The sequence below is a fragment of the Engystomops pustulosus genome, chromosome 4 (genome assembly GCF_040894005.1).
Source record: "Engystomops pustulosus chromosome 4, aEngPut4.maternal, whole genome shotgun sequence".
NCBI classification, from domain to species: Eukaryota; Metazoa; Chordata; class Amphibia; order Anura; family Leptodactylidae; genus Engystomops; species Engystomops pustulosus.
The window spans coordinates 50,777,600-50,803,951 of record NC_092414.1 but is presented as its reverse complement, the minus strand read 5'-3'; the positions used below and the strand labels follow the sequence as shown (position 1 = coordinate 50,803,951).

General features: G+C 39.7%; 1 protein-coding gene across 3 annotated transcripts; it reads left to right on the top strand.

The window, feature by feature from the left end:
• The first annotated feature begins 1,237 nt into the window (after window positions 1-1,237).
• GABRA6 (gamma-aminobutyric acid type A receptor subunit alpha6) lies at window positions 1,238-22,075 on the top strand. Of its 3 annotated transcripts, XM_072145896.1 has the most exons (11): window positions 1,238-1,552; window positions 1,707-1,825; window positions 1,968-2,035; window positions 4,258-4,478; window positions 10,955-11,037; window positions 12,421-12,564; window positions 13,880-14,032; window positions 14,111-14,263; window positions 15,834-16,087; window positions 17,183-17,491; window positions 21,770-22,075. In XM_072145896.1, the coding sequence occupies exons 1-10, from the start codon at window positions 1,512-1,514 to the stop codon at window positions 17,471-17,473; spliced, it is 1,527 nt and encodes a 508-aa protein (XP_072001997.1). In that variant the 5' UTR covers window positions 1,238-1,511; the 3' UTR covers window positions 17,474-17,491; window positions 21,770-22,075. The 3 variants fall into 3 exon arrangements, with proteins under 3 accessions (XP_072001997.1, XP_072001999.1, XP_072001998.1); XM_072145898.1 differs by lacking the exon at window positions 14,111-14,263 and having other exon boundaries at window positions 1,240-1,552; XM_072145897.1 differs by lacking the exon at window positions 13,880-14,032 and having other exon boundaries at window positions 1,245-1,552.
• Window positions 22,076-26,352: the final 4,277 nt, after the last annotated feature.

The following is a 26,352-nucleotide window of genomic DNA, read 5'->3' as shown; positions in this document are numbered from 1 at the left end:
GCATAGATATTCTAAACAAGCTATATGCATTTTCGAGGACTCCGATGATTGCTTGTATATTGCTGTTTACTTAGTAATAAAAGCTTTTGTTTTGACTTTAACAATCCCAGTAGTAATTATCCTTTTTACACCTACTTTAAATGTGACTAAATGTTTGCTTTTTCTGGTCCTAGTTATACATTTAGGCGTCTCAAAATGCCATTTAACTAGCCAGAATTGCAATAATTTAGCCATCAATGAAACAATGCACTATCTTATCTTATTGATATTGACACCTGATCTAAAAACAAAATTCAGATAAGTTAATCAACTAAACTTCTTTTAAACCAATGAACATGATCAGGAAGGCCAAATCTATCCCTCAACACATGTAACTGTTAATGTACTGTTAATGTATGGTAAAATGTACAGTAAGATATATATGCTTTATCTTGTATTAAAAAGCTACATTTATCAATACAACATAAAATAAGATATGCCATTTTATGTATCTGGATTGTATGCCTTACTTGCAAAGGCTACAGAGGGTGAATATACTAAAACTGTGGTCCATACAGGACATGGAAGGTAGGGTCTCGGTGACTCTGTGGTCATACATTATCTGTGGTTTATGTAGAAATGCTAGCACCTTGTAAACTTCTGTGATAGCCCTTCCTTTTGTGTCTTAAAGCAAACAGTCACTGTGTAAGACCATCCACTAGACTTCATTACTTAATAATAAGCAGGGAATTACCTGATTAAATTACTAGTGGTACCTATAATTTCCTACAAAATACTCAACTCTGCCTCCTCTATAATCTGCTGACAGGTTCGCTATTAGAAAACAAAATCATGACTATCTGTCTCAGAAATATTGTCACCCTTACCTTGCTCTGACACATTTACTGTCACACTACCCCTTTAATAATTACTTAAGTGACTAATTGATAGAATTTCAAGAATAACTGTACTGGAAAAACTAATGACTGTCTTACTTCTTATGAAAATACAGAATATACTGAAATTCTATATCATTAGGTGGTTAATTTGGCATCTAGTGTCTTGGAACTTCTAATATTATTTTTCTCCATTTGCAATGACAATACAACATATTGTATCATCAACATGTGAATCTGTTTCAATGCACATGACCAGCACAAGGGCCACATCTTTATCAGCGAGATACCGTGGCTTGTCCAGATTTCCTAACGGGTCCCTGCTAATTCTATGCCAAAACTAGCTGTGGATATCTTCCTTTTAATCTCCCATAATGCCTCATTCGATTATTGTCAATGCTCTCCAACCGTGTACTGTCCCTTCAAACATCTAATTCCCTCAGCTGAGCAAGTCAGTTGAGTCTTTGCACTGAGCGAGAAATCAAAGAGCAAAAAGGGGGAGAAAACCTCCATCTGCACTACACGGTTTTACATCAAAATTTAGATGGATTATTGAAAAAGAAAGCCTATGGCATGTGAAGCATATCACGGGTGACTGGGGAGAAAATTTACTGGATATTTTATCAGCACTGAGGCATGGCTTGGCTGATCTTTGGAATATACTACATTTCTCTATGGTAAGTAAAGAAATGAACTTATTGTGTATAGTATGCATAGACATGCATGTGTAGTCGGGTTATTCTAAATCCCCATTTAAATACTGAGTTTTATATGTAAAATTTTTCTACTTTTTTATATGTATATTTTTATATATCTATCTATATATCTCAGGACCAACAAAGGTTTTGGAGACTCTTCTGTCTACGAAAATGTTTTCTCTGAAAATATTACACGCATCTTGGACAGATTACTGGATGGATATGACAATAGACTACGTCCTGGATTTGGAGGTGATTTTCTTTTTGCGTCCGATGAGCTACTAATAATTGGTATAAAAGTAAAAAAGTAATGAAAAATATTTGAAATCTGTATTATATGAATGTTTTTATTATGAGACAATGATCATGACATACAAATATCTTTTCTTTTTAGGTCGTGTCACTGAAGTTAAAACTGATATCTACGTAACTAGCTTTGGTCCAGTTTCAGATGTTGAAATGGTAAGCGTTCTGCTAATATTTTTTGTATAACTGGTTAAAAAATGTATCTTGTAATAAACACTTGAAGTTGTTTTTACTTGTGCTTGTTATAACACAGCAACAGTGCTTAAGAAAACTGATTAAAACAGATTACTTTAGTGTAATCTTCTTGTCATTATATGCTACAGAAGGCATTTGTGCCCTATTTATATCAATGTGCTAAATATATATAGATACTGTAACTCTCAAACAAAGCCATGTAACTTTTTAATCATGCTATAAAACAAGTGTTACTATAGGATGACAATTGCAAACGTTAACAATTAACAAGAGTTTTGAAAGTTATTTATTAAGCTTCAAATGCTTAATCAATTTGCAATAGATTATACTTTAAGATTATAAACTAATTTTCAAATTTTAAGATATTACTTTTACATTAGAAAAAATTTTTAAGGCAGTGCATGCAACTTTATTAGTTCCGCAACCTAAAAACTAAATACAATGTGCATGAAGTTGCATATTCAGAATGATTGGCAATAGGTTTGGTATCAGTAATGCAAAACCGTGTTTCTGTGACTCCACTAAAAGTCCCTAAAACCAGGCACCTCCATATTGGAGCATATAAAATGTCATTTATTTCCTATGCACAAAGGAGGCCAGGGGTGCAAATGTTAGGAAATATAATATAATAATTGTAACTAACCATTAAAAGAATTCTGTTTGTGGGAAAGATACAGTATGTTTAACAAAAAATTGGGTTATTTTTATCATTCTCTGTGCATGCAAATGCCCCAAATAGCCATAATGAATGTCAATGACATATTTATCTGATAATATATTTCTTTAGTTTCCAAATAAGGCTTTAAATGTAGCTATAAGCTTAAAGGGGTATTTCCATCTGGGCATAAACATTTCTTCAAATGGATGTTAATAAAAAAATGTTCCTGTGTGAAGATAGTTTCTCATAAATGTCGCCATGTTTCCCCTTAGAAACGAGATAGGTTCCTCGGATCCGACCACCTCAGATTTTGGCAGCGGTGGCCAGACATGCACTATTGAGCCCTGCCTGACCACCTGGATTCAGCTTTCATTATGACAGGATGGTTGTGGGACCTGGAGTAACTCCTCAGATTTTTGATATACAGAAACTTTTTGTTTCCTTGTGCAATCACTCCAGCAGAGGTGGCCGTATCCAAGGACACTGTCTTGTTTCTAAGGGAGCATATCATTACATTTTTGAGAAATTATCTTCACACAGGAACATTTTTTTAATAACATCTAATTGAAGAAATGTTTATATATGGCAGATTAATGAAACTGAATGTGAATGCCCAGACGAGAATACCCCTTTAAGGCTACACAAATATTTCACCAAGAAATAATCCCAGAGAAGTATATAGAAATAAAGTTTTGTTTTCCCCATTCTTACCACTAGTAAGAATATGGCAACGCCTGGGAAATATTTTTTAATTTTTTATTATGTTTTTCTCCCAAAAGTAAAATAATAGTAAACTAGACACTGAAGTTATTTAGTTAAATCATATGTTGAGCAAAATGCTCAAACATATTATCACACAAATATTAGCTACTGTTCCTCCCCAGCCAACCCTAAACAAATCAAGTAAGTCTCCAGAGTGAGTTTTGCCATACTGTTTATGAAGCAACAGCATAAATCGGTTATAGATCATAAATCATGGCAAGGGCTGTCATAGAATATTAAACATAGATAGATATGAGGAGCTATTGCACTGTGTTATGGAAAAAAAGATTCTCTATACATATTTTTTCTCTCTCTCTCTATATATTATCATATTATGTATCATAGTGTTGTGTTTAAATTAGATGCTGTATTACATTGTTACATTGCTAAAAAAACAACAACTTTGGTTTATATTATTGAACTATAAAGCTAATTTGTTCTTTTTTTTAGCATTTTTTACATTTATTTTTAAAGTATTATATATTTGCATGTAATTATTCTACAGGTTTTCAGCTAATTTGCCTTAGAACATTGAAGGCATTTTGCACTGCTTGATTAAGTTTTTGTTCAGCGAGACGTTAAGTTAAAGACTCATTCCCCCTCCCCCTGTAGTAGCTTTTTTAAGTAACTGCTTAATGGTAATAGGATTAAAATCATTAAGCAGTGACAGAAGTGTGGCTAACATGTTAGTTAAGTTGTTTATTAAATTACTGGGTCTGGTGTTTTGGCCTGAAACCTTTAATGGTCTTAATTTTTTTTCCAGGAATACACAATGGATGTATTTTTCCGACAGACATGGATTGACGAGAGGCTAAAATTTGATGGCCCCACAGAAATACTAAGGTTAAATAATCTAATGGTCAGTAAGATATGGACTCCTGACACTTTTTTCAGAAATGGAAAAAGATCAATCTCTCATAATATGACAACCCCCAATAAACTTTTCAGAATAATGCAGAACGGAACAATCCTGTACACTATGAGGTGAGAGAAATACATTTCACTAGGCTAAAAAAGTCATGGCTAAAATAATTTTTATATATATTAAAATGCTATTTTTTCTGTTTGCATTTGACATTTCATATGCTACAAACTAAATCACCCGAAAATGTCAAAGCCTAACATGGTGTTAAACTTTAGTTGACCTTGATAATTAGTGTTAAAAGACAGAGCAAAAGTAGGTCATCTGGAATGAGTTAATATTATGGACCACCAATTAATTAATTTAGACAAGGGGGTTGGTATAAAATTAGAGTTATTTATGATATGAGCCATACGTAGTGGTGCTCAAGTGAATTCTGTCAGCCAAAGAAATGTATAGCCTCTTAAAAATTTGAGGTTTGAATGTTTACCATTTTGTTCAAATGACAGTTCTATATTGGTAATGAATAGAGATGAGCGAGCACTAAAATGCTCGGGTACTCGTTATTCGAGACAAACTTTTCCCGATGCTCGAGTGCTCATCTCGAATAACGAGCCCCATTGAAGTCAATGGGAGACTCGAGCATTTTTCAAGGGGACCAAGGCTCTGCACAGGGAAGCTTGGCCAAACACCTGGGAACCTCAGAAAAGGATGGAAACACCACGGAAATGGACAGGAAACAGCAGGGGCAGCATGCATGGATGCCTCTGAGGCTGCTTAATCGCACCATTATGCCAAAACTATGGGCAACAGCATGGCCATGACAGAGTGACAGAATGAAGCTAGATAGCATGTAAAACATCCAATAATTGACCCTGACACTATAGGGGACGGCATGCAGAGGCAGCGGCAGCAGCGGCAGGCTAGAGAGTGGCATGGCGACATACTCTAAATGGACTCAGGCTTCAAACCAATGGGTGGCAGAGAGGAACCAAAGGAGGTGAGCAAGAAGCGCTCAAATAATATCGGTACATGATAAAAGTTTGCCAGTATATTTTGTGGATTACACAGCAGGGTGGCGACAAAGTTAACATGGAAGCCATGAAAACAACCCAAAATTCTGCCTGACACAGCTCGTTTGATAAGGGGACCATGTATGGAGGCAGTGAACTAGTAGTAGATTAAAGGTGCTGCAGTTAAAACTATGTTAGTTGGATCTTGGCATGGAGCTGGCGCTCCGCTGCCAGGCGAGCTTTCGCCAATCCAAGCCCCTGTCTCTAGGCTACTCCCCAAACAGCACTTCTAAGAACCTTTTGTATAAGATCAAGTGTAGTAGCGTTCTTATAAGTTTAGGATATGCCGGGTGAGGGGAATGTAAACAGATGCGCAAGAAGCGCTGAAATAAAATTGGTAAATGATAAAAGTTTGCCAGTATATTTTGTGGATAACACAGCAGGGTGGCGACAAAGTTAACAACTTTGATGTGGAATCCATGAAAACAACCCAAATTTCTGCCTGACACACCTCGTTTGATAAAGGGACGATGTATGGAGGCAGCTATATGGACGACTTTTGGAGGTAGCAATGGAGACAACGTGTGGAGGCTGCTATGGAGACAATTTAATTTGGATAGTGCCTGTATGTGGCAGTCCAAAAAAGTTTTCAAACCAGAGGAGCAGGTAGGTGACCCTCCAGAAAAATGAAATAGATTGAGTGCCTGTATGTGGCAGTCCAAAAAAGTTTTCAAACCAGAGAAGCGGGTAGGTGGCCCTCCAGAAAAATGAAATAGATTGAGTGCCTGTATGTGGCAGTCCAAAAAACTTTTCAAACCAGAGGAGCAGGTAGGTGGCCCTCCAGTAAAATGGAATAGATTGAGTGCCTGTATGTGGCAGTCCAAAAAAGTTTTCAAACCAGAGGAGCGGGTAGGTGGCCCTCCAGAAAAATTGAATAGATTGAGTGCCTGTATGTGGCACTCCCAAAAATTTTTTAAAACAGAGGACCGGGTAGGTGGCCCTCCAGAAAAATTAAATGCATAAAGTACTATAGCTAGAGCCAGTGGGCCCTGTCAAAAAATAGCCAGTTTCCTCTGCTTTACTGTACAAAGAAGGAGGAAAATGAGGAGGAGGAGGAGTGGATAAATTATTCAGGTTGAGCTTCCTTCACCTGGTGGAGATTGGAAATTATGAGAAATCCAGGCTTTATTCATCTTAATAAGCGTCAGCCTGTCAGCGCTGTCAGTCGACAGGCGTGTACGCTTATCGGTGATGATGCCACCAGCTGCACTGAAAACCCGCTCGGACAAGACGGTAGCGGCAGGGCAGGCAAGAACCTCCAAGGCGTAGAGCGCCAGTTCGTGCCACATGTCCAGCTTTGAAACCCAGTAGTTGTAGGGAGCTGTGTGATCATTTAGGACGATGGTATGGTCAGCTACGTACTCCCTCACCATCTTTCTGTAAAGATCAGCCCTACTCTGCCGAGACTGGGGACAGGTGACAGTGTCTTGCTGGGGTGACATAAAGCTGGCAAAAGCCTTGTAAAGCGTACCCTTGCCAGTGCTGGACAAGCTGCCTGCTCGCCTACTCTCCCTCGCTACTTGTCCCGCAGAACTACGCACTCTGCCGCTAGTGCTGTCAGAAGGGAAACACTTTCAGCTTGTGAACCAGGGCCTGCTGGTATTCATGCATTCTCACACTCCTTTCCTCTCCAGGGATGAGAGTGGAAAGATTTTGCTTGTACCGTGGGTCCAGGAGAGTGAACACCCAGTAATCGGTGCTGGAATAAATTCTTTGAACGCGAGGGTCACGGGATAGGCAGCCTAGCATGAAATCTGCCATATGCGCCAGAGTACCAACGCGTAAGAATTCACTCCCCTCACTGGCCTGACTGTCCATTTCCTCCTCCTCCAACTCCTCTTCTTCTGCCCATACACGCTGAACAGTGAAGGACTCAACAATGGTCCCCTCTTGTGTCTCGCCAACATTCTCCTCCTCTTCCTCCTCATCCTCCTCCACCTCCACCTCCTCCGATATGCGCTGAGAAACAGACCTAAGGGTGCATTGGCTATCAACAAGGGAATCTTCTTCCCCCGTCTCTTGTGACGAGCGCAAAGCTTCCGACTTCATGCTGATCAGAGAGTTTTTCAACAGGCCAAGCAGCGGGATGGTGAGGCTGATGATGGCGGCATCGCCACTGACCATCTGTGTTGACTCCTCAAAGTTACTCAGCACCTGACAGATATCAGACATCCACGTCCACTCCTCATTGTAGACTTGAGGAAGCTGACTGACCTGACTACCAGTTCTGGTGGAAGTTGACATCTGGCAGTCTAAAATCGCTCGGTGCTGCTGGTAAACTCTGGATAACATGGTCAGTGTTGAATTCCACCTCGTGGGCACGTCGCACAACAGTCGGTGAGCGGGCAGTTGGAGGCCTGAGAGTGGCAGCATCTGTGCTGGACTTCCTGAAATGCGCACAGATGCGGCGCACCTTCGTGAGCAAATCAGACAGATTGGGGTATGTCTTGAGGAAACGCTGAACTATCAGATTTAACACATGGGCCAGGCATGGCTCATGTGTCAGTCTGCCGAGTTGCAGAGCCGCCACCAGGTTACGGCCGTTGTCACACACAACCATGCCTGGCTTCAGGTTCAGCGGTGCCAGCCACAGATCAGTCTGCGCCGTGATGCCCTGTAATAGCTCTTGGGTGGTGTGCCTTTTATCGCCTAGGCTCAGCAGTTTGAGCACCGCCTGCTGTCGCTTAGCGACGGCACTGCTGCTGTGCCTAGAGCTACCGACTGATGGCGCCATGCCCACGGATGGTAATTCGGAGGAGGAGGAGGTGGAGGAGGAGGAGGCATAGTAGGCCTGAAACACCTGGACCGAGGTAGGCCCCGCAATCCTCGGCGTCGGCAGTATATGACCAGCCCCAGGGTCAGACTCGGTCCCAGCCTCCACCAAGTTAACCCAATGTGCCGTCAGCGATATATAGTGGCCCTGCCCGGCAGCACTCGTCCACGTGTCCGTGGTCAGGTGGACCTTGTCAGAAACGGCGTTGGTCAGGGCACGGATGATGTTGTCTGACACGTGCTGGTGCACGGCTGGGACGGCACATCGGGAAAAGTAGTGGCGGCTGGGGACCGAATACCGAGGGGCGGCCGCCGCCATGAGGTTGCGAAAGGCCTCGGTCTCTACTAGCCTATAGGGCAGCATCTCCAGGCTAAGCAATCTGGAGATGTGGACATTAAGGGCTTGGGCGTGCGGGTGGGTTGCAATATATTTGCGTTTCCGCTCCAGCGTCTGGGGTATGGAGAGCTGAACGCTGGTGGATGCTGTGGAGGATCGTGGAGGCGACGATGGGGTTTTTGTGGCAGGGTCCTGGGCAGGGGGCTGACTATCAGCTGACACAGGGGAAGGAGCAGTGGTGTGCACGGCCGGAGGTGAACGGGCTTGTTGCCACTGAGTGGGGTGTTTAGCATTCATATGCCTGCGCATACTGGTGGTAGTTAAGCTAGTAGTGGTGGAACCCCTGCTGATCCTGGTTTGGCAAATGTTGCACACCACAGTCCGTCGGTCATCCGGTGTTTCCTTAAAGAACCTCCAGACTTCTGAAAATCTAGCCCTCGCCGCAGGAGCCCTCGCCACGGGAGCTTCACTAGTTGACACATTTGGCGCTGATGCACCAGCTCTGGCCCTGCCTCTCCGTCTGGCCCCACCACTGCCTCTTCCAACCTGTTCTGGTAGAGGACTCTCCTCTGTCTGCAAAACACAGCGGTCGCAAGTCTCACTACAAATTGCTCACAATTTGCTAGTAGATGCACTGCAGCAAGTACAGCCACCAGCAGATCAACCAGAAATCAAATATATATAACGCTACTGTAGGCGTAAGTAAGCCGTTTGGATTCTCCTATGGCTATTTTCTAGCCAAGTATGAAAGCACACTACTATGCAAGATGAGATGACACTGAGTTATTAAAAAAATAAACGTAAAATAAAAAGTAAATGGCAGACTGTGCCTAATTGAAATCAAACCCCTAATAAATTTTCCCACTTTGGTGTTTGAGGTGGATATGTGTGTCACTAAGAGCTAAACACAACGGTAGCAAGTCCCCCTGCAAATTCCTCACAATATGGTACTAGCTGCAAATAAAAAAAAAAAAAGTATTACGTTATTGTAGCCCTAAAAAGGGCTGTTGGGTTCTTGGAGAATCACTCCTGCCTAGCGCCGGGGCTTCTGTGTCAGACGGCAGGCAAACTTACTACAATGGGTATGTGCAATATGATTACTTCACTGCTATCATGACAAATATATTTGTTTACCTTTAGAATAAGACATATAATAGAGCTGTCCTATTTGGTCCATGATAACCCATAATGAAATGTTTGCTTTGAGATTAAGATATGCTCCCTATTGGGATGCACAGGCACTATGCACTTTAAACAGTGTATATCGATTTTAGGACCATTCCTCCTTTTTGACTTATAGCATATCTCCTCAGGCACACCTCCCCCTAGGAGGGTAGCACCCATTCCCATGTATCACCCTGCAAGATTTGTCTGATTTTGTGTAGTGTCTCCGCTTTCCCTTCTATGTGACCAGCCTGTTCTTGTTGCTTTTAAAGTGTTTGTCATTTGATTTGTAATAAAGATTAATTGTACTTTATAATTCTTTGGTTGGAATGGCTTTTTTTGTGTTTATTGAAGTCAACCACGATGTATATGTAGGAGTCCACCATAACAGTGGAATATAAGAAGGAAACTCAGGGAAACATAGATTTAAATTTTTATGCTACATGTTACTATATTCCCTCCACTGTATGTATATGTGTGTAGCTGCACTGTTAGTCCTAACAGTAAGCTTATAGAACACCCTAACGCTTTCCCTGACCAGCAGCAGCTCTCTCCCTAGCGGCATCCAGACACAGAATGATCCGAGCAGCGCGGGCAGCGGCTAGTCTATCCCAGGGTCACCTGATCTGGCCAGCCAACCACTGCTATCGACGTGTAAGGGTACCACGTCATGCTGGGTGGAGTGCAGAGTCTCCTGGCTTGTGATTGGCTCTGTTTCTGGCCGCCAAAAAGCAAAACGGCGGGAGCTGCCATTTTCTCGAGCGGGCGAAGTATTCGTCCGAGCAACGAGCAGTTTCGAGTACGCTAATGCTCGACCGAGCATCAAGCTCGGACGAGCATGTTCGCTCATCTCTAGTAATGAAGCATGTATTTTTATATCTTAGTTTCTCTTGCTCTTGTCCATTTGGATGGATGCAGAAGAAAAAGACCAGTGGCTTTGTTTTTCTGTAAAGAAAAATGATATTTGATGGGATGAGGTCAAGGTTCCTCGATATTACTGTTTTGAAGGCCACTAGAAACCCAGTTGTCACCTCATGTGTACTTTCATAGATTGTAAGTACATTGACCTTAAATGTTAAAAGCAAGCAAGAACAATAAAAGTATGGTCTAAAAATTACATGTTTGGCCTTCTGAGAAAAGAAGGGCATTGAGGAACATTAAACTTTACAGTATTATAACAAGAATAGAATACATCTATAGTAATAGCCCAATATATAAATACCTTCTAATACTATGCATATCTTTATTATAGGTTGACAATTAAAGCAGAATGTCCAATGAGGTTAATGAATTTTCCCATGGATGGACATGCATGTCCACTGAAGTTTGGCAGTTGTAAGTAAAATAGTCTTATCTCTCAAAATAAAAACTTTAACCTGTTACTCAAATACTAGTTCCAGAACCTCCTTTATGTGGGTTTGTACTTTCGCTATTCCTTCTACAAGTTTAGGACTTGTTAGCCAAGTAGGTGTTACCAGTTTTGATATTTTGTACAGTTTGTGCAGCCATTGTAATAGTACATCAGCTTACCTCCCAGACCGAAAAATACCACCTAACTATTTCCAAAGGGAATAATAGCAGAACAGCACAATATTATAAAAAGAGAGGGTCCTGGACTTCACAAGGAATGTTATTATTTAATAAAACAGAGGAGATAAGCCCCTCTAAGCTTTACGTAAAATTGTTTTTCATTGTATGCACATTTTTATAGAGTCAACTTCAGGGACACAATAGCAATCAACATACCCAATAAACATAAGTCACTTATGAATCACTTTTATCAGTTCATAGCCACACAACAAACACATTAACATACTGTTTATACTTGAGTATAAGTCGACCTGAATATAACTGCGAAAACCTATTGACTCAAGTATGAGCCTAGGGTGGGAGCCTCCACCTACTATATAGTTACTTAACCCCCTGCTGGTGGTCAACTGGTAGCACAGGAGATGCCCTAAGTAATCATCCTAATACTAGATCAGTGGTGGCGAACCTATAGCACGGGTGCCAGAGGTGGCACTCAGAGCCCTCTTTATGGGCACCCGTGCTATCAACCCACCGCAGACTCCAACAGACAGAACTCAAGACCTCTTGCAGTCCCAGGCAGCCCAGGACCCTAGAAGGAAGCTACAATGATAACAAAAGCTTTTTCTCCTTATTTCTACTGTATTGGTGTCCTCAGGTGCCTAAACAATTTAAACATGTGACAGAACAGGGAGTAATAAGTTACTGTTTAAATTGACTCATCACTTTGCAAAAAATATGTGGATTTTGGATGTAGTTTGGGCACTCGGCGTCTAAAAGGTTTGCCATCACTGTACTAGATGGTAATAAAGATAAAAAGAGTCACCATAGTCGACCATTTTATACAAAATGAATGCACCAATCTGAAAATGTATATATCTATCACTACTAAGCCCAGTATTTCCCTTACAGCTCTCAGCTAGATTGACTCATGTGGTCCTCTGCAGTATAACTGATTAGGTTTGGTTTTTATGGGCTCAACTGAAGCCCAGCATTACTAATGAATTCTGTTGGACTTCTCCAGTATTAAGGTGCCAGGAAGGTTATATGTTGGATCACCATTTTATTTAAAAAAAACTGCATTGCATATATTATAATCCAGCACAACATCATCATCATGAAATTATAGATTTAAAAACAAAACAGAAAAATGTATTAAAATTACATTTAATTATTATTTCTCAAAACCAGATGCTTATCCCAAAAGTGAAATAATTTATACATGGAAAAAAGGTCCTCTGCACTCAGTTGAAGTGCCAGCAGAGTCTTCAAGTCTTCTACAGTATGATTTGGTTGGGCAAACTGTTTCCAGTGAAACAATGAAATCTAATACAGGTAATTTAATGGAGCTTTTTAAAATAATTCTTATGTATTTAACATTTTTTGTGAAATTTCATTATATTCCCTTCCATTAAATCTCCACTACAGGCAGTGTAAGTTTTCTCAACTCCTATGAGACAGAACTTTCTTTTCCATTGGACATAGTCATGTATAGGCTTGGTTTTATAGTAAAACTTGAATTTTCCGATGGTTATATTTTGCGTGTAAAAATAACATAATTTTTACATTCAATAATTTTTTTCTTGGATGGGAAAATAGAAAAAAGTGCTATTTTGACACTTTTGGGGTACATCTGACTTCTTCAATACTTTATATTACATTTTTTTGTAGCATCACAAAACACCAAAAGGACAATTTTTAGCATACTTTTTATTTAAAATTATTTATGCTCCTTTAAAAGACAGTATAGCCTTAGACAACTTTATATGGATGGGTCAATACTTATTTTGCAGGGATTCTTTTTTTTTATTATTTAGCTTTCTGACATAATAAGAGAGAAAATGTACTTGGGCTCACTTGACCACCCTTTTAATACATTGAAACACTTCTGTACTAAAACCTCTAGTTTTACACTGAGCTTAATGGTCTCTAATACTTGGCAGCCCTGGAGACCATGATCAAGCAATGACAAGTTCATGACACCCTGCAGTCTCATTATGGGAGCCCATGGAGCTGACCCCATTAGTTAAGGGATTAACTGTCCTAAACTGAGCTTTCTGCAGTTTGGACAGATGCACAGACATGCATGTCATCAATTTTGTATTCATGTTTGTATAATATGAATGTATTAATTAATATTATAGAGATTTACTTGCTTTGTAGTATTATTTTTAAAGGTGTTGGCCATTTTACTATGTGTTTTTGTAATGTGTGCGTAAGTGTGGGGGAATGATATAAGGTAATTTACCAATATACATCTATATATAAAGTGAAACCGCCTGTATTTTACCTAATCAGCCAGACATTCCTGACCATAAAATGGGATCTTGTCTATCCATAAACAATTACCCTGCCAGGACCTTGATCATATAATTATGAATACGATCATAAAATCCTGGCAAAAATGGCCAACCCCTTTAATAAATGTAGGGGGTTTATAGACCACAATAAAGATTTACACAAAATTCTTATAGTTCCCTACAATAAAGTCACTTAGAGTCCATTGTCCATCTTTTTCCCCTTCACCTGTGCATGAGGACTATGCAAAGGGTTGATTCAGGATTTTAATTAATTAAGCTAGTTGTTAGTAACGAAGACCTTGTGTTTGAGATGAAAGATTATTTTAGCTCTTTATATTTTTTATCAACAGGCGAATATATTGTAATGACGGTACATTTCCATCTGCAAAGAAAAATGGGCTATTTTTTGATACAAACCTATATCCCTTGCATAATGACCGTCATTCTTTCCCAGGTCTCATTTTGGATCAACAAAGAATCTGTTCCAGCCAGAACAGTTTTTGGTATGATTTCGGTTTAGTGCTGTATCCATAATGTCCATGTCATTACTCATTTGTCCATCCATCCCTTATTTGTTGTAGGTGAATATTCCCAGCAAGTTGTACTGTTTTATCTCCGAAGAAAAATAGGGTACTACATCATCCATACATACATCCCGTGCAGTATGACTGTTGTCTTGTCCCAAGTTGTGTTTTGGATCAACAAAGAATCGGTTCCAGCAAGGACTGTTGCTGGTATGAATCTTAAACTAGTTATTTATTAATGCTGAACTGGTATTATAATAATAGAAGAATTCAACCATTAAACATGTTGTTTGATACAAACAATTTAGCTTAAAAAAAATACTATCACTATGTTATAAAGTCTGTTCTACATCATTCAAGTTAACAGGCTGAGATTCAATAAAAATGCAACGCCTATGAAAGAGGACAGAGCTTTATTTTTTTTTATCTTAATAAGGTAATCTAACCTTCTTAAAGGCTACATAATGGCTGACAATTGTGAGTGCTAAGCTGAACTACATAGGGACAAGCATATAGACCACATTACAATACAAGTTTAGTTTCTTCAAATGTCATCTTTTTCTCTTGACATACCGCACTTATGCAAGTACATCAAAAACACTCATAAACAAGTATACATTCACTCTATTATCAGGCAAATTATATAGGGTTATTGCCGAAATGGAGTCCATTCCTGATGGACTGAGATGCTTGTTTATACATTATGGGGTTTATTTTCTGAAGTTCAGGGGAACTCACTTTCATCGGATTTTGGGAATTTTCATGATTTGCGCCGCTGCGACAGGTATTTAGAAGACGATTGTTTCCCACGTGATCGGATTTTGGCACAGCAGCCCCGTCTTTCATGCGACAGAAATGGGGGGGGCGTGCCATCGTCGGACGATCGAACTGATTCGGACTGAGCCTGGGATTTAGTATTCAAAATGTGTGGCAACCAATGCACTTACATGCACCAGGAAGAAGATGGTGAACTCCAGTGGACCTGAGAGGGGAAGCGACAGATGCAGGAAAACTAGGAGCATGACCTTTGTGAATAGCAGTACAGTGCATTCCAGTTGGACAATGCACTTTGGGTGAACTCCGTCGGCCAGGTAAGTAAATGTGCCCCCATGTATTTAAACCCCATCCCGCACCTTGAAGTAACTTAATGTCATAGGATGCGGGTAGTTCCTGCACCTTGACATAGTGTCATGGTGATCACCCCATCTGAAAATGAATAATTTTTAGAAATTTATGCCAAATTTCAATTTTTTTTCATTATTAACCACAAAAGATATCATAAAATGTTTTCTAGTAATTTTAAGTACAATGTATGATGAGAAAACAATCTCAAAATACCCTGGATATGTTAAAGCGTTACAAAGGTATAACCTCCTATAATTTAAAAAAATCAGGCTTGGTCCAAAAGCCCATAATGGCTTAGTCCTAAAGGGGTTAATGTACCTGTAAATGCTGTAAGTCAAGAGAAATTTTGAAGCCTATCAGGGAAATAAGGAGACCCTTTTAATCTACACAGATAGGAATAATTATTGAACTTTGAGCCTACTTTTTCTTATTACATAGACACAGCCACCACACATTGAATGACGTTTCTGGTTACCTCCATTATACAGTTATAGTGCCAGAGTCTGCCTAAAGACAGTGTAGATCATAAATATCAAAAATAACCAAGGGATCTGAAATCATCATTAACTACACTCATAAGTCATAAACTTTTTAGAATGACAAAGAAGCCGTATACAGTTCTGATCATGTGATTTTTCTTCATGTTGTTCTATAGGTATTACAACTGTTCTAACAATGACCACTTTAGGTATCAGTGCAAGGCACTCCTTCCCAAAGGTGTCCTATGCAACTGCCATGGATTGGTTCATAGCTGTCTGCTTTGCCTTTGTCTTCTCTGCCTTAATTGAGTTTGCTGCAGTGAATTACTTTACCAATCGACAGATGCAACAGGCAATGATGAAAGCAGCCAAAGAATCTGCGCTAGCAGCCGTGGCTGTAACTGCAGCAGCCGAAGGAGAGACTGTCACGGTAAGGTTTTATTCAGTGCCATTTAGGTTCTTCACCAGAGCCATTGTGACCACCCAATAGATTATCAGAAAAGACTGGTGTTAGCTAAAATTTGCTTCAAATTCCCTGGGAATAACAAGAACATAGTTGATAAAGCTTAAACTCTCTGGTCCATTGGCTTAAAATCAATTCTACAATGATAGAATCCCCCAAAAAATCCCAAATAGTCACTGGAGATCATTTATCTTAGAATTTCCTTTCCCTTTTTTTCTTTTATCTTTGCAACTTTTTGGACATATTTTATACATTTGCACCTTAATTTGCAACTTTTCCACTCACCTAGCAAGATTAGGGGCGCAATAATTTTTCAGTGTTGAGCCTTATATATTTTTAAAAGCCAGATGTGGTCACAGATTGTGTTCAAAAAGTTGCAATTTGAGTCTAGATCATGCATAGGAAAAACTTTAGAAGGGGTTGCAGAAGAGTTTACAACTTTTGAATTAAAAATAGCAAAAACACAACAGATTAAGCTGCCTGATATATCAACCTCTAAGATAAATCAAACAGGTCCTGCTTGAAGTGCAAATTCAGATAAGTTGAGAAAAAAATTCACAAATTTCCCTTTGCTCAATATTTTGCAACTTTTTTTTGTCTAAATTAGATACTGTATATCTCCTCCAATGTGCATGATGATAAAACAGTTTTGCATTTAAGGGTTATGGAGACCACTGTGCTCTTAGGAAAATTAAGTACTGCAGAAATTCTAGTTTGCAGTCTTTTTCCACACTTACCCGGCAGAGTATTCGCTGTGGTGGATAAATACAAAAGTCTAAAGCCTCATGATCTATCCACTGTTGCAGGCGGACATGGTCTTTATCATACACTGTGCACACGGAGCGCCAGCTATGATAAATGTCCCATATATATATGAAAGTGGGAGCCTTGGCTTATTCTAGAGTATATATGGTAATTATATTATTAAATTATTAATATTATTTTTCTGCTCTTCTACTACAAAAAAAAAAATATCTCACCACACAAATACATTTAGCTGACAGATTTGCTTTCGGATGAAGCTTTATAAGTTTAATAATGTAACTATTGGTTTGTCTACAGCATTCTGATTCCAACTGTAACCTGAAGAAGAGAATCAACTCAACGGTTTCTCAAGGGAATGCATCACTTGAAGACAACCTAGCATCATATAGTACATCTTACTATCCACAAATGGATGCTCCACCTGCAGACTTTTCACAGCTAGGAATTTCATCAAGCCATTTTAGTGGAACTAGTAAAATAGACCAGTATGCAAGAATTCTATTCCCTTTGTCATTTGCTGGATTTAATTTAGTATATTGGGTTGTTTACCTTTCAAAAGACACAATGGAAATCAATAGCAGTGTGTGAACTTTCAGCAAGTAAAAGGTAAGCAATTAAAATTATATATCAGAAGAATTTTATGTTTATTTATATTCTCTATGGCTGAAATTACAAACCTAAAACTGGCCATATGGTGCACAAATAGAAAGAGTTAAATTAAGACACAAGTTGTTGAAGTCCAATCTATAGGAAAAGACAGCCATTTTACAAAAATATGGCAGAATGCATGTAGGTCCCGCTTGTATTCATGCAAATTGTTAACATTACAGCTTACTGTGCAGCATGTTCCATAGTTACACTGCTCTTGAAGTGTTGGCCAACATAGCTTTCATCTTAAAGGGACTTTACTAGTTCTTAAGTCCCTGCACAAGAAATAGAATCTGTGTGCCATCAATTTCTAATTTTAACCTTTAACCTTGATTTGTATCTTTATGCAATAAACATCTTCTTTCTTCCAACTAACACAAACGAGACAGGAACCACCAGATAAAGACGTTCATGATTTAAGTTTACCAACTCTAAGACAGAAGCGTATGATGGACAAACAAATAATTACAAAAATGATTTATTAAATATTCAATATTAATTACCTGAGTGTGTAAAGTTCCACTTGTAGTGTAGTGTGTGGGCGCATGATCTGCGCAGAATCGGAAGAGCCCTGCCCATGTGAGCAACATGTTTTCTCTGGTAAAGCATGCCTAGCATAGTCGTAGGTTAAGCACATGTGCCGAGTGACAGAATGCAGACAGGCTGCCAAAATAAAAGTGATGGATTATATAATTTTTTTTTCTACACCATTTTTCTCTTGGAAATTTATTTTTAAAATGATATTTACTGATATATCTTTACCATTACTGATATACCTTTATAATTTTTAAACTATAATAAATATATAAAAAGTGAAATACATGGGGCCAGATGTATCACTCGTTTTTTTCTGTTGTTTTTGCACCTTTTTATACTAGCACACTGTTTTTGCGACTAAACACCAAACTATCCGCACAGCAAAAATAACCATGTTTTACTAATTTATTCTTCCAAACCAGATATTTTGCTGCACCTAATAATCATTCATCATTAGCAACTTGTTCATTTAGGCGCAATTTAGGCACAAAACACTCCAGCCTGAAGGTGGCGTAAACTGAGAAGCAACACTGAGCTCTTATGCAGAGCAGCAGAGCTCAGCAGACACTACAGACACTACATCCACTACTACAGTTATCCACAGCAGCAGAGCTCAGCAGACACTACAGACACTACGTGCAGCCTCTGTTTACAGTTCATGACCTTCTATTTAAAAAATTATTACAAAAGCAGCAGCTCAGAGCAGGACAGAAGATAAGTTTGTAGGATTTTGCAGATACAATAGGGAAGTGTCCCATGTAGCAGGATGACCACACTGGTGTCTGAGGAGGAATACCGGCAATAATTACAGGGGATAGCAGAAGACCAGTAGTGGAGGATCCCCTCGAGGAGTAGCCACTGCTGAGAAGATCACTGGGTGCCGCTTGTCACACACCTAAAGCTCTGCTGTGAGGGTCATTCTCACGCTGGGGTGTGGGAGAGAAGCAGAGAGGAGCTTGAAGCAGGATCAAATATAAGTGATGAAATCTAACATTGCACCTAAACTGCACCTAAATTGTGCCTAAAGTAAAGTGACTAATAAGAGGCAGCAACATATCTCATCACAGATGGTTGTAGCTTGTGATAATTCTGTTACAGCAATGCACCAGAATTAAGGCGCAACAACTACATCAGGGTTCCCCAAACTACGGCCTGCGGGCCACATACGTTTCGATCCGGCCCCCGACACTTGGCTCGCCAGCGCCGGGCCCTCACGGCCTGCAATAGTTGGGCAGGAGCCTCCGTCCGGACAGGAAGCTCCTGCCCGTCACTGTATAGTGCTCGGTGCGGCCAGAAACGGACGCTCAAGCACTATTACTGGAGCAATGTGGCCGGAATACAACCCCGGCGCACATCGCTCCAAGAACTAGGCTGCGCGGCTGCGTGATGACGTCATCACACGGCCACGCACCCCTTCCTGCCCGGACGCAGCAAGAAGGTAGAAGACTTAGGTGAGTACATGGTTTTTATTTTTTTTATTAAAAAGGGCAGTAAAAAGATTATGGCTACTGGGGGCCAATAATTAGTTATGAGGGGCAGAATAAGAAATAATTAATTATAAGGGGCAGCATAGGAAATAAGTAATTATGAGGGGCAGCATAGGAAATAATTATAAGGGGCAGCATAGGAAATAATTATGAGGGGCAGCATAGGAAATAATTAATTATAAGGGGCAGCTTAGGAAATAATTAATTATAAGGGGCAGCTTAGGAAATAATTAATTATGAGGGGCAGCATAGGAAATAATTAATTACGAGGGGCAGAATAGGAATAATTAATTATGAGAGGCAGTATAGGAATAATTAATTATGAGGGGCAGCATAGGAAATAATGGTGGGGGCAGCATAGGAAATAATTAATGGTGCGGCTATAGGAAATAATTAATTATGAGGGGGAGTTTAGTAATTAATGAGGGGGTAGGCATATTTAATAATTAATGGAGAGAGGTCCCAGTATATTAATTAATTAATTGGGCCAATATATAAAATAGTTCACAAGGGGGTGCAGTACCGGTATATTAAATAATTAATTGAGGGGGGGGTACCTGTGTATTATGGATGCGGTCTCACATACCGCTATTTATTTTTAGACTTTAGTCCGGCCCTCCAACGGTCTGAGGGGGACAGTGAATGGCCCCCCTATGTAAAAAGTTTGGGGACCCCTGAACTACACTGAAGTGCAGAACACTGATACATCTGGCCCATGGTTCTTTATCTTAAGCTAAACAAATCTGAGGAAAATATACAGATAATATAATGAAGTTTAATATGACAAGAGGTCATATGGATAATAACAATTAAAATTTGGGGCAACATATTCTACAAGTTATAGGTGATTGAGCATAATCTACTACTGCATGTTTTTAATTCCTAAATTTAAAGTTTTTAGGTCTTCTACTTATATAATGATGTTGAAGACATCGTCGGTTATTTACTGCAGCTGATCCATATCCATTGGGATGAATTTACTATTAGTGTCCAAAACTTAGTTTAGACAGAATTACATACTTTGACAAATATGTGCAATATATAACTGGTTAGTGTAAGAATTAGAGATGAGCGAGCACTAAAATGCTCGGGTGCTCGTTATTCGAGACGAACTTTTCCAGATGCTCGAGTGCTCGTCTCGAATAACGAGCCCCATTGAAGTCAATGGGAGACCCGAGCATTTTTCAAAGGGACCATGGCTCAGGAATAAAATGTGTTATTTAATTGAAAAAGAATGTCTTCTGATAAGTTAGCAGATGTATGCAAACATCTGCAATCTATTCTTCACTGTTCCGCGCGTATATTATCTCCCGACAAGTTAACAGATGTGAAGAACAGTGAAGAATAGAATAAAAACTGTGAACACAGGATGATTTAAGTAAAAACGCAGTGAAAAACACAGTGAAGAATAGATTACAGATGTTCTGCACATCTGCTTACTTGTCGGGGTGATACGCTGTCCCGGGATCGCTCCTCCACTGAAGTCTCCCCGTGCTGCCCGATGTCTGTCTCCCCCGTGCTGCCCGATGTCTGTCTCCCCCGTGCTGCCCGATGTCTGTCTCCCCCGTGCTGCCCGATGTCTGTCTCCCCCGTGCTGCCCGATGTCTGTCTCCCCCGTGCTGCCCGATGTCTGTCTCCCCCGTGCTGCCCGATGTCTGTCTCCCCCGTGCAGCCCGATGTCTGTGTCCCCCGTGCAGCCCGATGTCTGTGTCCCCCGTGCTGCCCGATGTCTGTGTCCCCCGTGCTGCCCGATGTCTCCCCCGTGCTGCCCGATGTCTCCCCGCTGCCTGATGTCTCCCCGTGCTGCTTGATGTCTCCCTGCTGCCGTTCTGCGCGTATCTTCCGACAAGTAAGCAGATGTGTCGAACATCTGTAATCTATTCTTCACTGTGTTCTTCACTGTCTTTTTCACTTAAATGATCCTGTGGTCACTGTTTTTATTCTATTCTTCATTGTTCTTCACTGTGTTTTTTTAATTAAATGCTCGATCTCGAGCAGGGGAAATACTCGTCCGAGCAACGAGCCGTTTCGAGTACCTTAATACTCGAACGAGCATCAAGCTCGGACGAGTATACTCGCTCATCTCTAGTAAGAATGTCTATTTTAAGTTTAAACCTCCAATATGTTGGTGTTTTTTTTTTTTGCTGCAATATGACGATTTTTTGATAACTTATGGTATCTATCATTATTTGTCTGTCTACGCACTGCTTAGGAACTACACTTTGATGCCTCCAAGAAGATGACTTACTTCTATTTGTTCATCATATAGAAAAGTAACATTTTGTCTTCACTTGGAGTTTACTCCATACTTTTGCATTAAGACCTACTAAAGAAATGATAAATACCCTGAGAGCTGAATGAAGTTGGATGCAAGTTTTTAGTTTGTATTAAAATGTGCAAAAATGTTATGCATTTTATTTAAATTTATTAATGAATCTATTACTGTTATACTGTTTATAGTGTTTTGTTTTATACTAAAGTTGTATAAATGTACAATAAATTATTTATTAAAATACAATTGTCAGGATTTGGGATGTGTGGATCCACTGTACCACCATGGGAGGTGGTACTAGCCGACAACTGGCACCGAAGTAAAAGTGGCACCTGGTCTTCACCAGAGCCCACCGCAATGCGGCTTAGACTTGCTGTGGCAGGATACCATCAGGTAGTTCCACAGGTGCCACTAGCCCGCGGTGGCAGCCGAGGTTGAGGGACCTTAGCAGAAAACAGTCTTGTGCTAGGGTCCAGACACAAGGTCAGGGCAGGCAGCAGAGATGCAATGTCAAGTCCAATCTGGGGTCAGCAACGGGAGGTCCAGTCAGATGGGAATGGGAACACAGGCACATGGGACGCAGGACACGGAACTCAGGTGCAGGAACACATGGGAGCAGAAACGCAGGATACACAGAAACGCAGGAGAATCGTTAGGGAGCTTTTTCTAAGGCTGTGAGGCACATAGATCTGGTAGGGAAGACAGGAACAGGCTGAGAATATGTAAGGAAGGGCCTCTGACCAGCACCAATTATCGGCGCACTGGCACTTTAAATCTGACACAGCCGGCGCACTCACATCCCCGCCACAAAGGTATCCGCGGTAGACGCTGCTGGATCCCGGCGAGCACAGCGGCCCGCACAGAGGTACAAAGGTCGGAGGGGCTCCCGTGACAACAATCTCATTGATTAACCCCTTAACGCTCTGCGCCGTAGCTCTACGGCGCAGAGGTACAGGGAATGTATGAAGAGGGCTCACGGGCTGAGTCCTCTTCATACAAAGGTGGGGGTTGATGCATATTGCAGCAAAGCCCCACCGCTAATAACCGGGGTGGGTGCTTGCACCAATTGCGGCTATTAACCCTTTCAATGCCGCCGGCAAAGTCGCTGGCGGCATTTAAAAGACGGCTGTGCGCGGGGGCGCCGCCATCTTTATTATGATGGTTGCCATAGTAGCCTCGGGTCTTCGTTTGACCCGAGGCTTATTGGCTTCTGCAGATTCGTTACAATGAGCCAGTGGCTCATTGTAATGAATGAGCTGCGAAAATGCCATATATTGCATATAATGCCATATAATGCCATATACTGTATTGCAGTATATGGTAGGAACGATCTGACCATCTAGGGTTAATGTACCCTAGATGGTCTAAGAATTAGTAAAAAAAAAAAAAGAAAAAAAAAAGTTTAAAAAATAAAGCAAATTAATAAAATATAAAAAATTCAAATCACCCCCCTTTCCCTAGAACTGATATAAAAAGTAATAAACAGTAAAAATCACAGACACATTAGGTATCGCCATGTCCCAAAATGCCCGATCTATCAAAATATAAAAGCGGTTACGGCCGGCGGTGACCTCCGAGACGGGAAATGGCGCCCAAATTTCCAAAATGCGACTTTTACACCTTTTTACATCACATAAAAAATAGAATAAAAAATGATCAAAATGTCGCACAGACCTCACAATGGTAGCAATGCAAACGTCGGCTCATTTCGCAAAAAATGACCCCTCACACATCTCCGTGCGCCAAAGTATGAAAAAGTTATTAGCTTCAGAATATGACAAAATGTTTTTTTCCTTTTATGTACACATTCGTTTAATTTTTGAAAATGTGTTAAAACACAATAAAACCTATATATATTTGGTATCACCGCGATCGCACCAAACCAAAGAATAAAGTAGGTGTGTTATTTGGAGCGAAGAGTGAAAGTTGTAAAAACTGAGCCCACAAGAACATGACGTGCGTTTTTTTTTTCAATTTTTCCACATTTGGAATTTTTTTTCAGCTTTGCAGTACACGCCATTTTAAAATAAATAACTTTACAGGGAAGTAAAATTTGTTATGCACAAAATAAGCCCTCACACAGGTCTGTACACGTAAAAATGAAAAAGTTATGGATTTTTGAATGTGGAGAGCGAGAAATGAGCAAAAAAACCTGTGTCCTTAAGGGGTTAATCATTTTCTGTAAAATAACATCACATAAACTTAGTAAAGTTAATTAGAATTTTAAAAATGCCTTTGAGAAGAAGACATACGCCAATATTATCTATAAAATATATAACACATTTGTCAAAACAAATTAGTCTTTGGGACACAATTTTGTGGAATGTTAGTTACCACCAACTTGTGAAATTTCTATCAGAATTTCTGTGGTTTGTCTGTTTGACTTTAAATTCATACAGAAGTACAGGTCCCTAAACTTCTGTAGCTTCTGGTCCATCTGTGTATATATGGCTAGCACAGGTGTTACTTTGATTTTTACAATGGATAATAAGAACATACAGATAATCTACTAATAAGCTCATCCTTTTACCTGGTTTCACAACTCAATTGTAGAATGCAGCCAAAAAAATGATTGTAGTTCTTCTGCAATTCTACAATTTCTAAAGGTATGCTTTAAAAATACTTTTAAGGAAATCTACCATCAAAATCAAGCTTGATAAACCAATAACACTTATTCATAGATCCAGACAGAGTGACTGTGATAACCTTACATTATCTGGCTTTATAAGCGGTTACACTTTGCAGGAGCACTTCAACCCTCCCACTGTGTAAGATCACAACAAGCAGAGAAAGGGGGGAAGTGCATAGGGAGCAAGGGGTAGTGTGAGCCAGTGTAACACCCTGTGAAGCTAAAGCATGTGAGATCCCTTCAGGATCATTAGCACAATTTTAAAAGTTGATTTTATAAGGAACAAGGCCATGGATAACAAATGTAAGAAGATTGCCATGGTCATAGTTCCTAGATCTGTGTGTAAGTGCATTTGGTTTATCCATGCTTGATTCTGATGGTAGATTTCCTTTAAGACATAGATGGAGGCTAGATTAACTCTTTTCATACCTAGCGAATATTCCTGTTAATGATTCAGATGTTTTAGAAAATGATACTATCCAGTTACGATCTGTAAATAATAAAATCATAAACACTTTATTAGTTTTTTGAGTCGTGAAGTATAAGATAGAAATCTGATTAAAATAGACTACTTTAAGAAATGAGGGCAGGAGAAAAGAACACGTGAAGATATTTTTTTATTAACCCCCTTCACGACTGCAATACGGCTATATACTGTACGTCCTATTTGCACATGCCCTGTACAGAGAGGACATCTATAAACGTCTTGACAGTGACCAACAGTTATGTCTCCTGAACCCTGGCCCATAAAAATATAATTTTTTACGTCATTTTAAATAGGAGAGTCTCCCCTTTAATGATGTATGGAACTGGAGATATTCACCCTTAAATGTTTACTAAAAAAATTATTTTAAATGTACAGCTCAGTATTCCTGATTATAACTTTAAGAATGAATATCCCCAATTCTCTTAAGCATCCATGCACAATCTATATATTATATTAAACAGGAGACTGTTAATTTCAAACTAAAATTATATCTCTACGTGCAATGCTTCAGGAGATATATACATCTGAAATGTGCCCCCTCCAGCCTGTCAGCTGAAGGAAGAATATACTGTAAAAGAAGAGGCAGGAGACATACACCCTCTGCATCTGTAGCTGAGCCTGGAATATTGATGGAATAATGCTGAACAAATTTATAACATATTTTGGAAAAAGTTACTACTCATTTAAAAAAAACTTTCATTGCACACATTTTCACATTTGTAGTCAATTAATGGCAAATTTTAGAAATAAAAAATATGTTATTTATAAAACTATCCTATCAAGTTAAAGTCTCACATGCCATGAAAAAAACAAAGTAAAAATGATGGAGATATCATCATTTAAAGAAGCGTATAACAGAATGTCAAAAATTGACCTGGATATTCAGGCACCAATGACCATCGGTCATGAAGGGGATAAAAAGTAACTGTCATTTCAGATGATTTTTAAAATATTTTGTGGCCTTTTTTTAAAATCCTTCATGAAAAAATTCTGCTCAGTCTGTTAAGAAAAAAACTGCAAATTGCCCCATTTTAATACAGTGTAATTTTTCCATTGCCATGGTAAATCTGTCTACCAGATTGAAGAAAGGGTCATCATTAATAGCACATTCTCAAATTTGGTTGAGGTTATCAGTAAAGTGCCACATGTGGCAGTATTGGGCCCCCTTTCTTTATAATAATACTTGTATTGATGACCTTGTACACAGTCATGTTTCAATATTTGCTGATGATACTAAGTTGTGTAAAGTAATTAATACTGAGGCCGATAGTTTAGCATTACACAGGGATTTATAGAAGCTGGAGGAATGAATAGAGAATTGGTTGATGAGGTTTAGTGTAGATAAATGTAAAGTTATGCACTTAGGCCATTGAGACAAAAAGTACAATTATGTTTTGCCCTTCAACA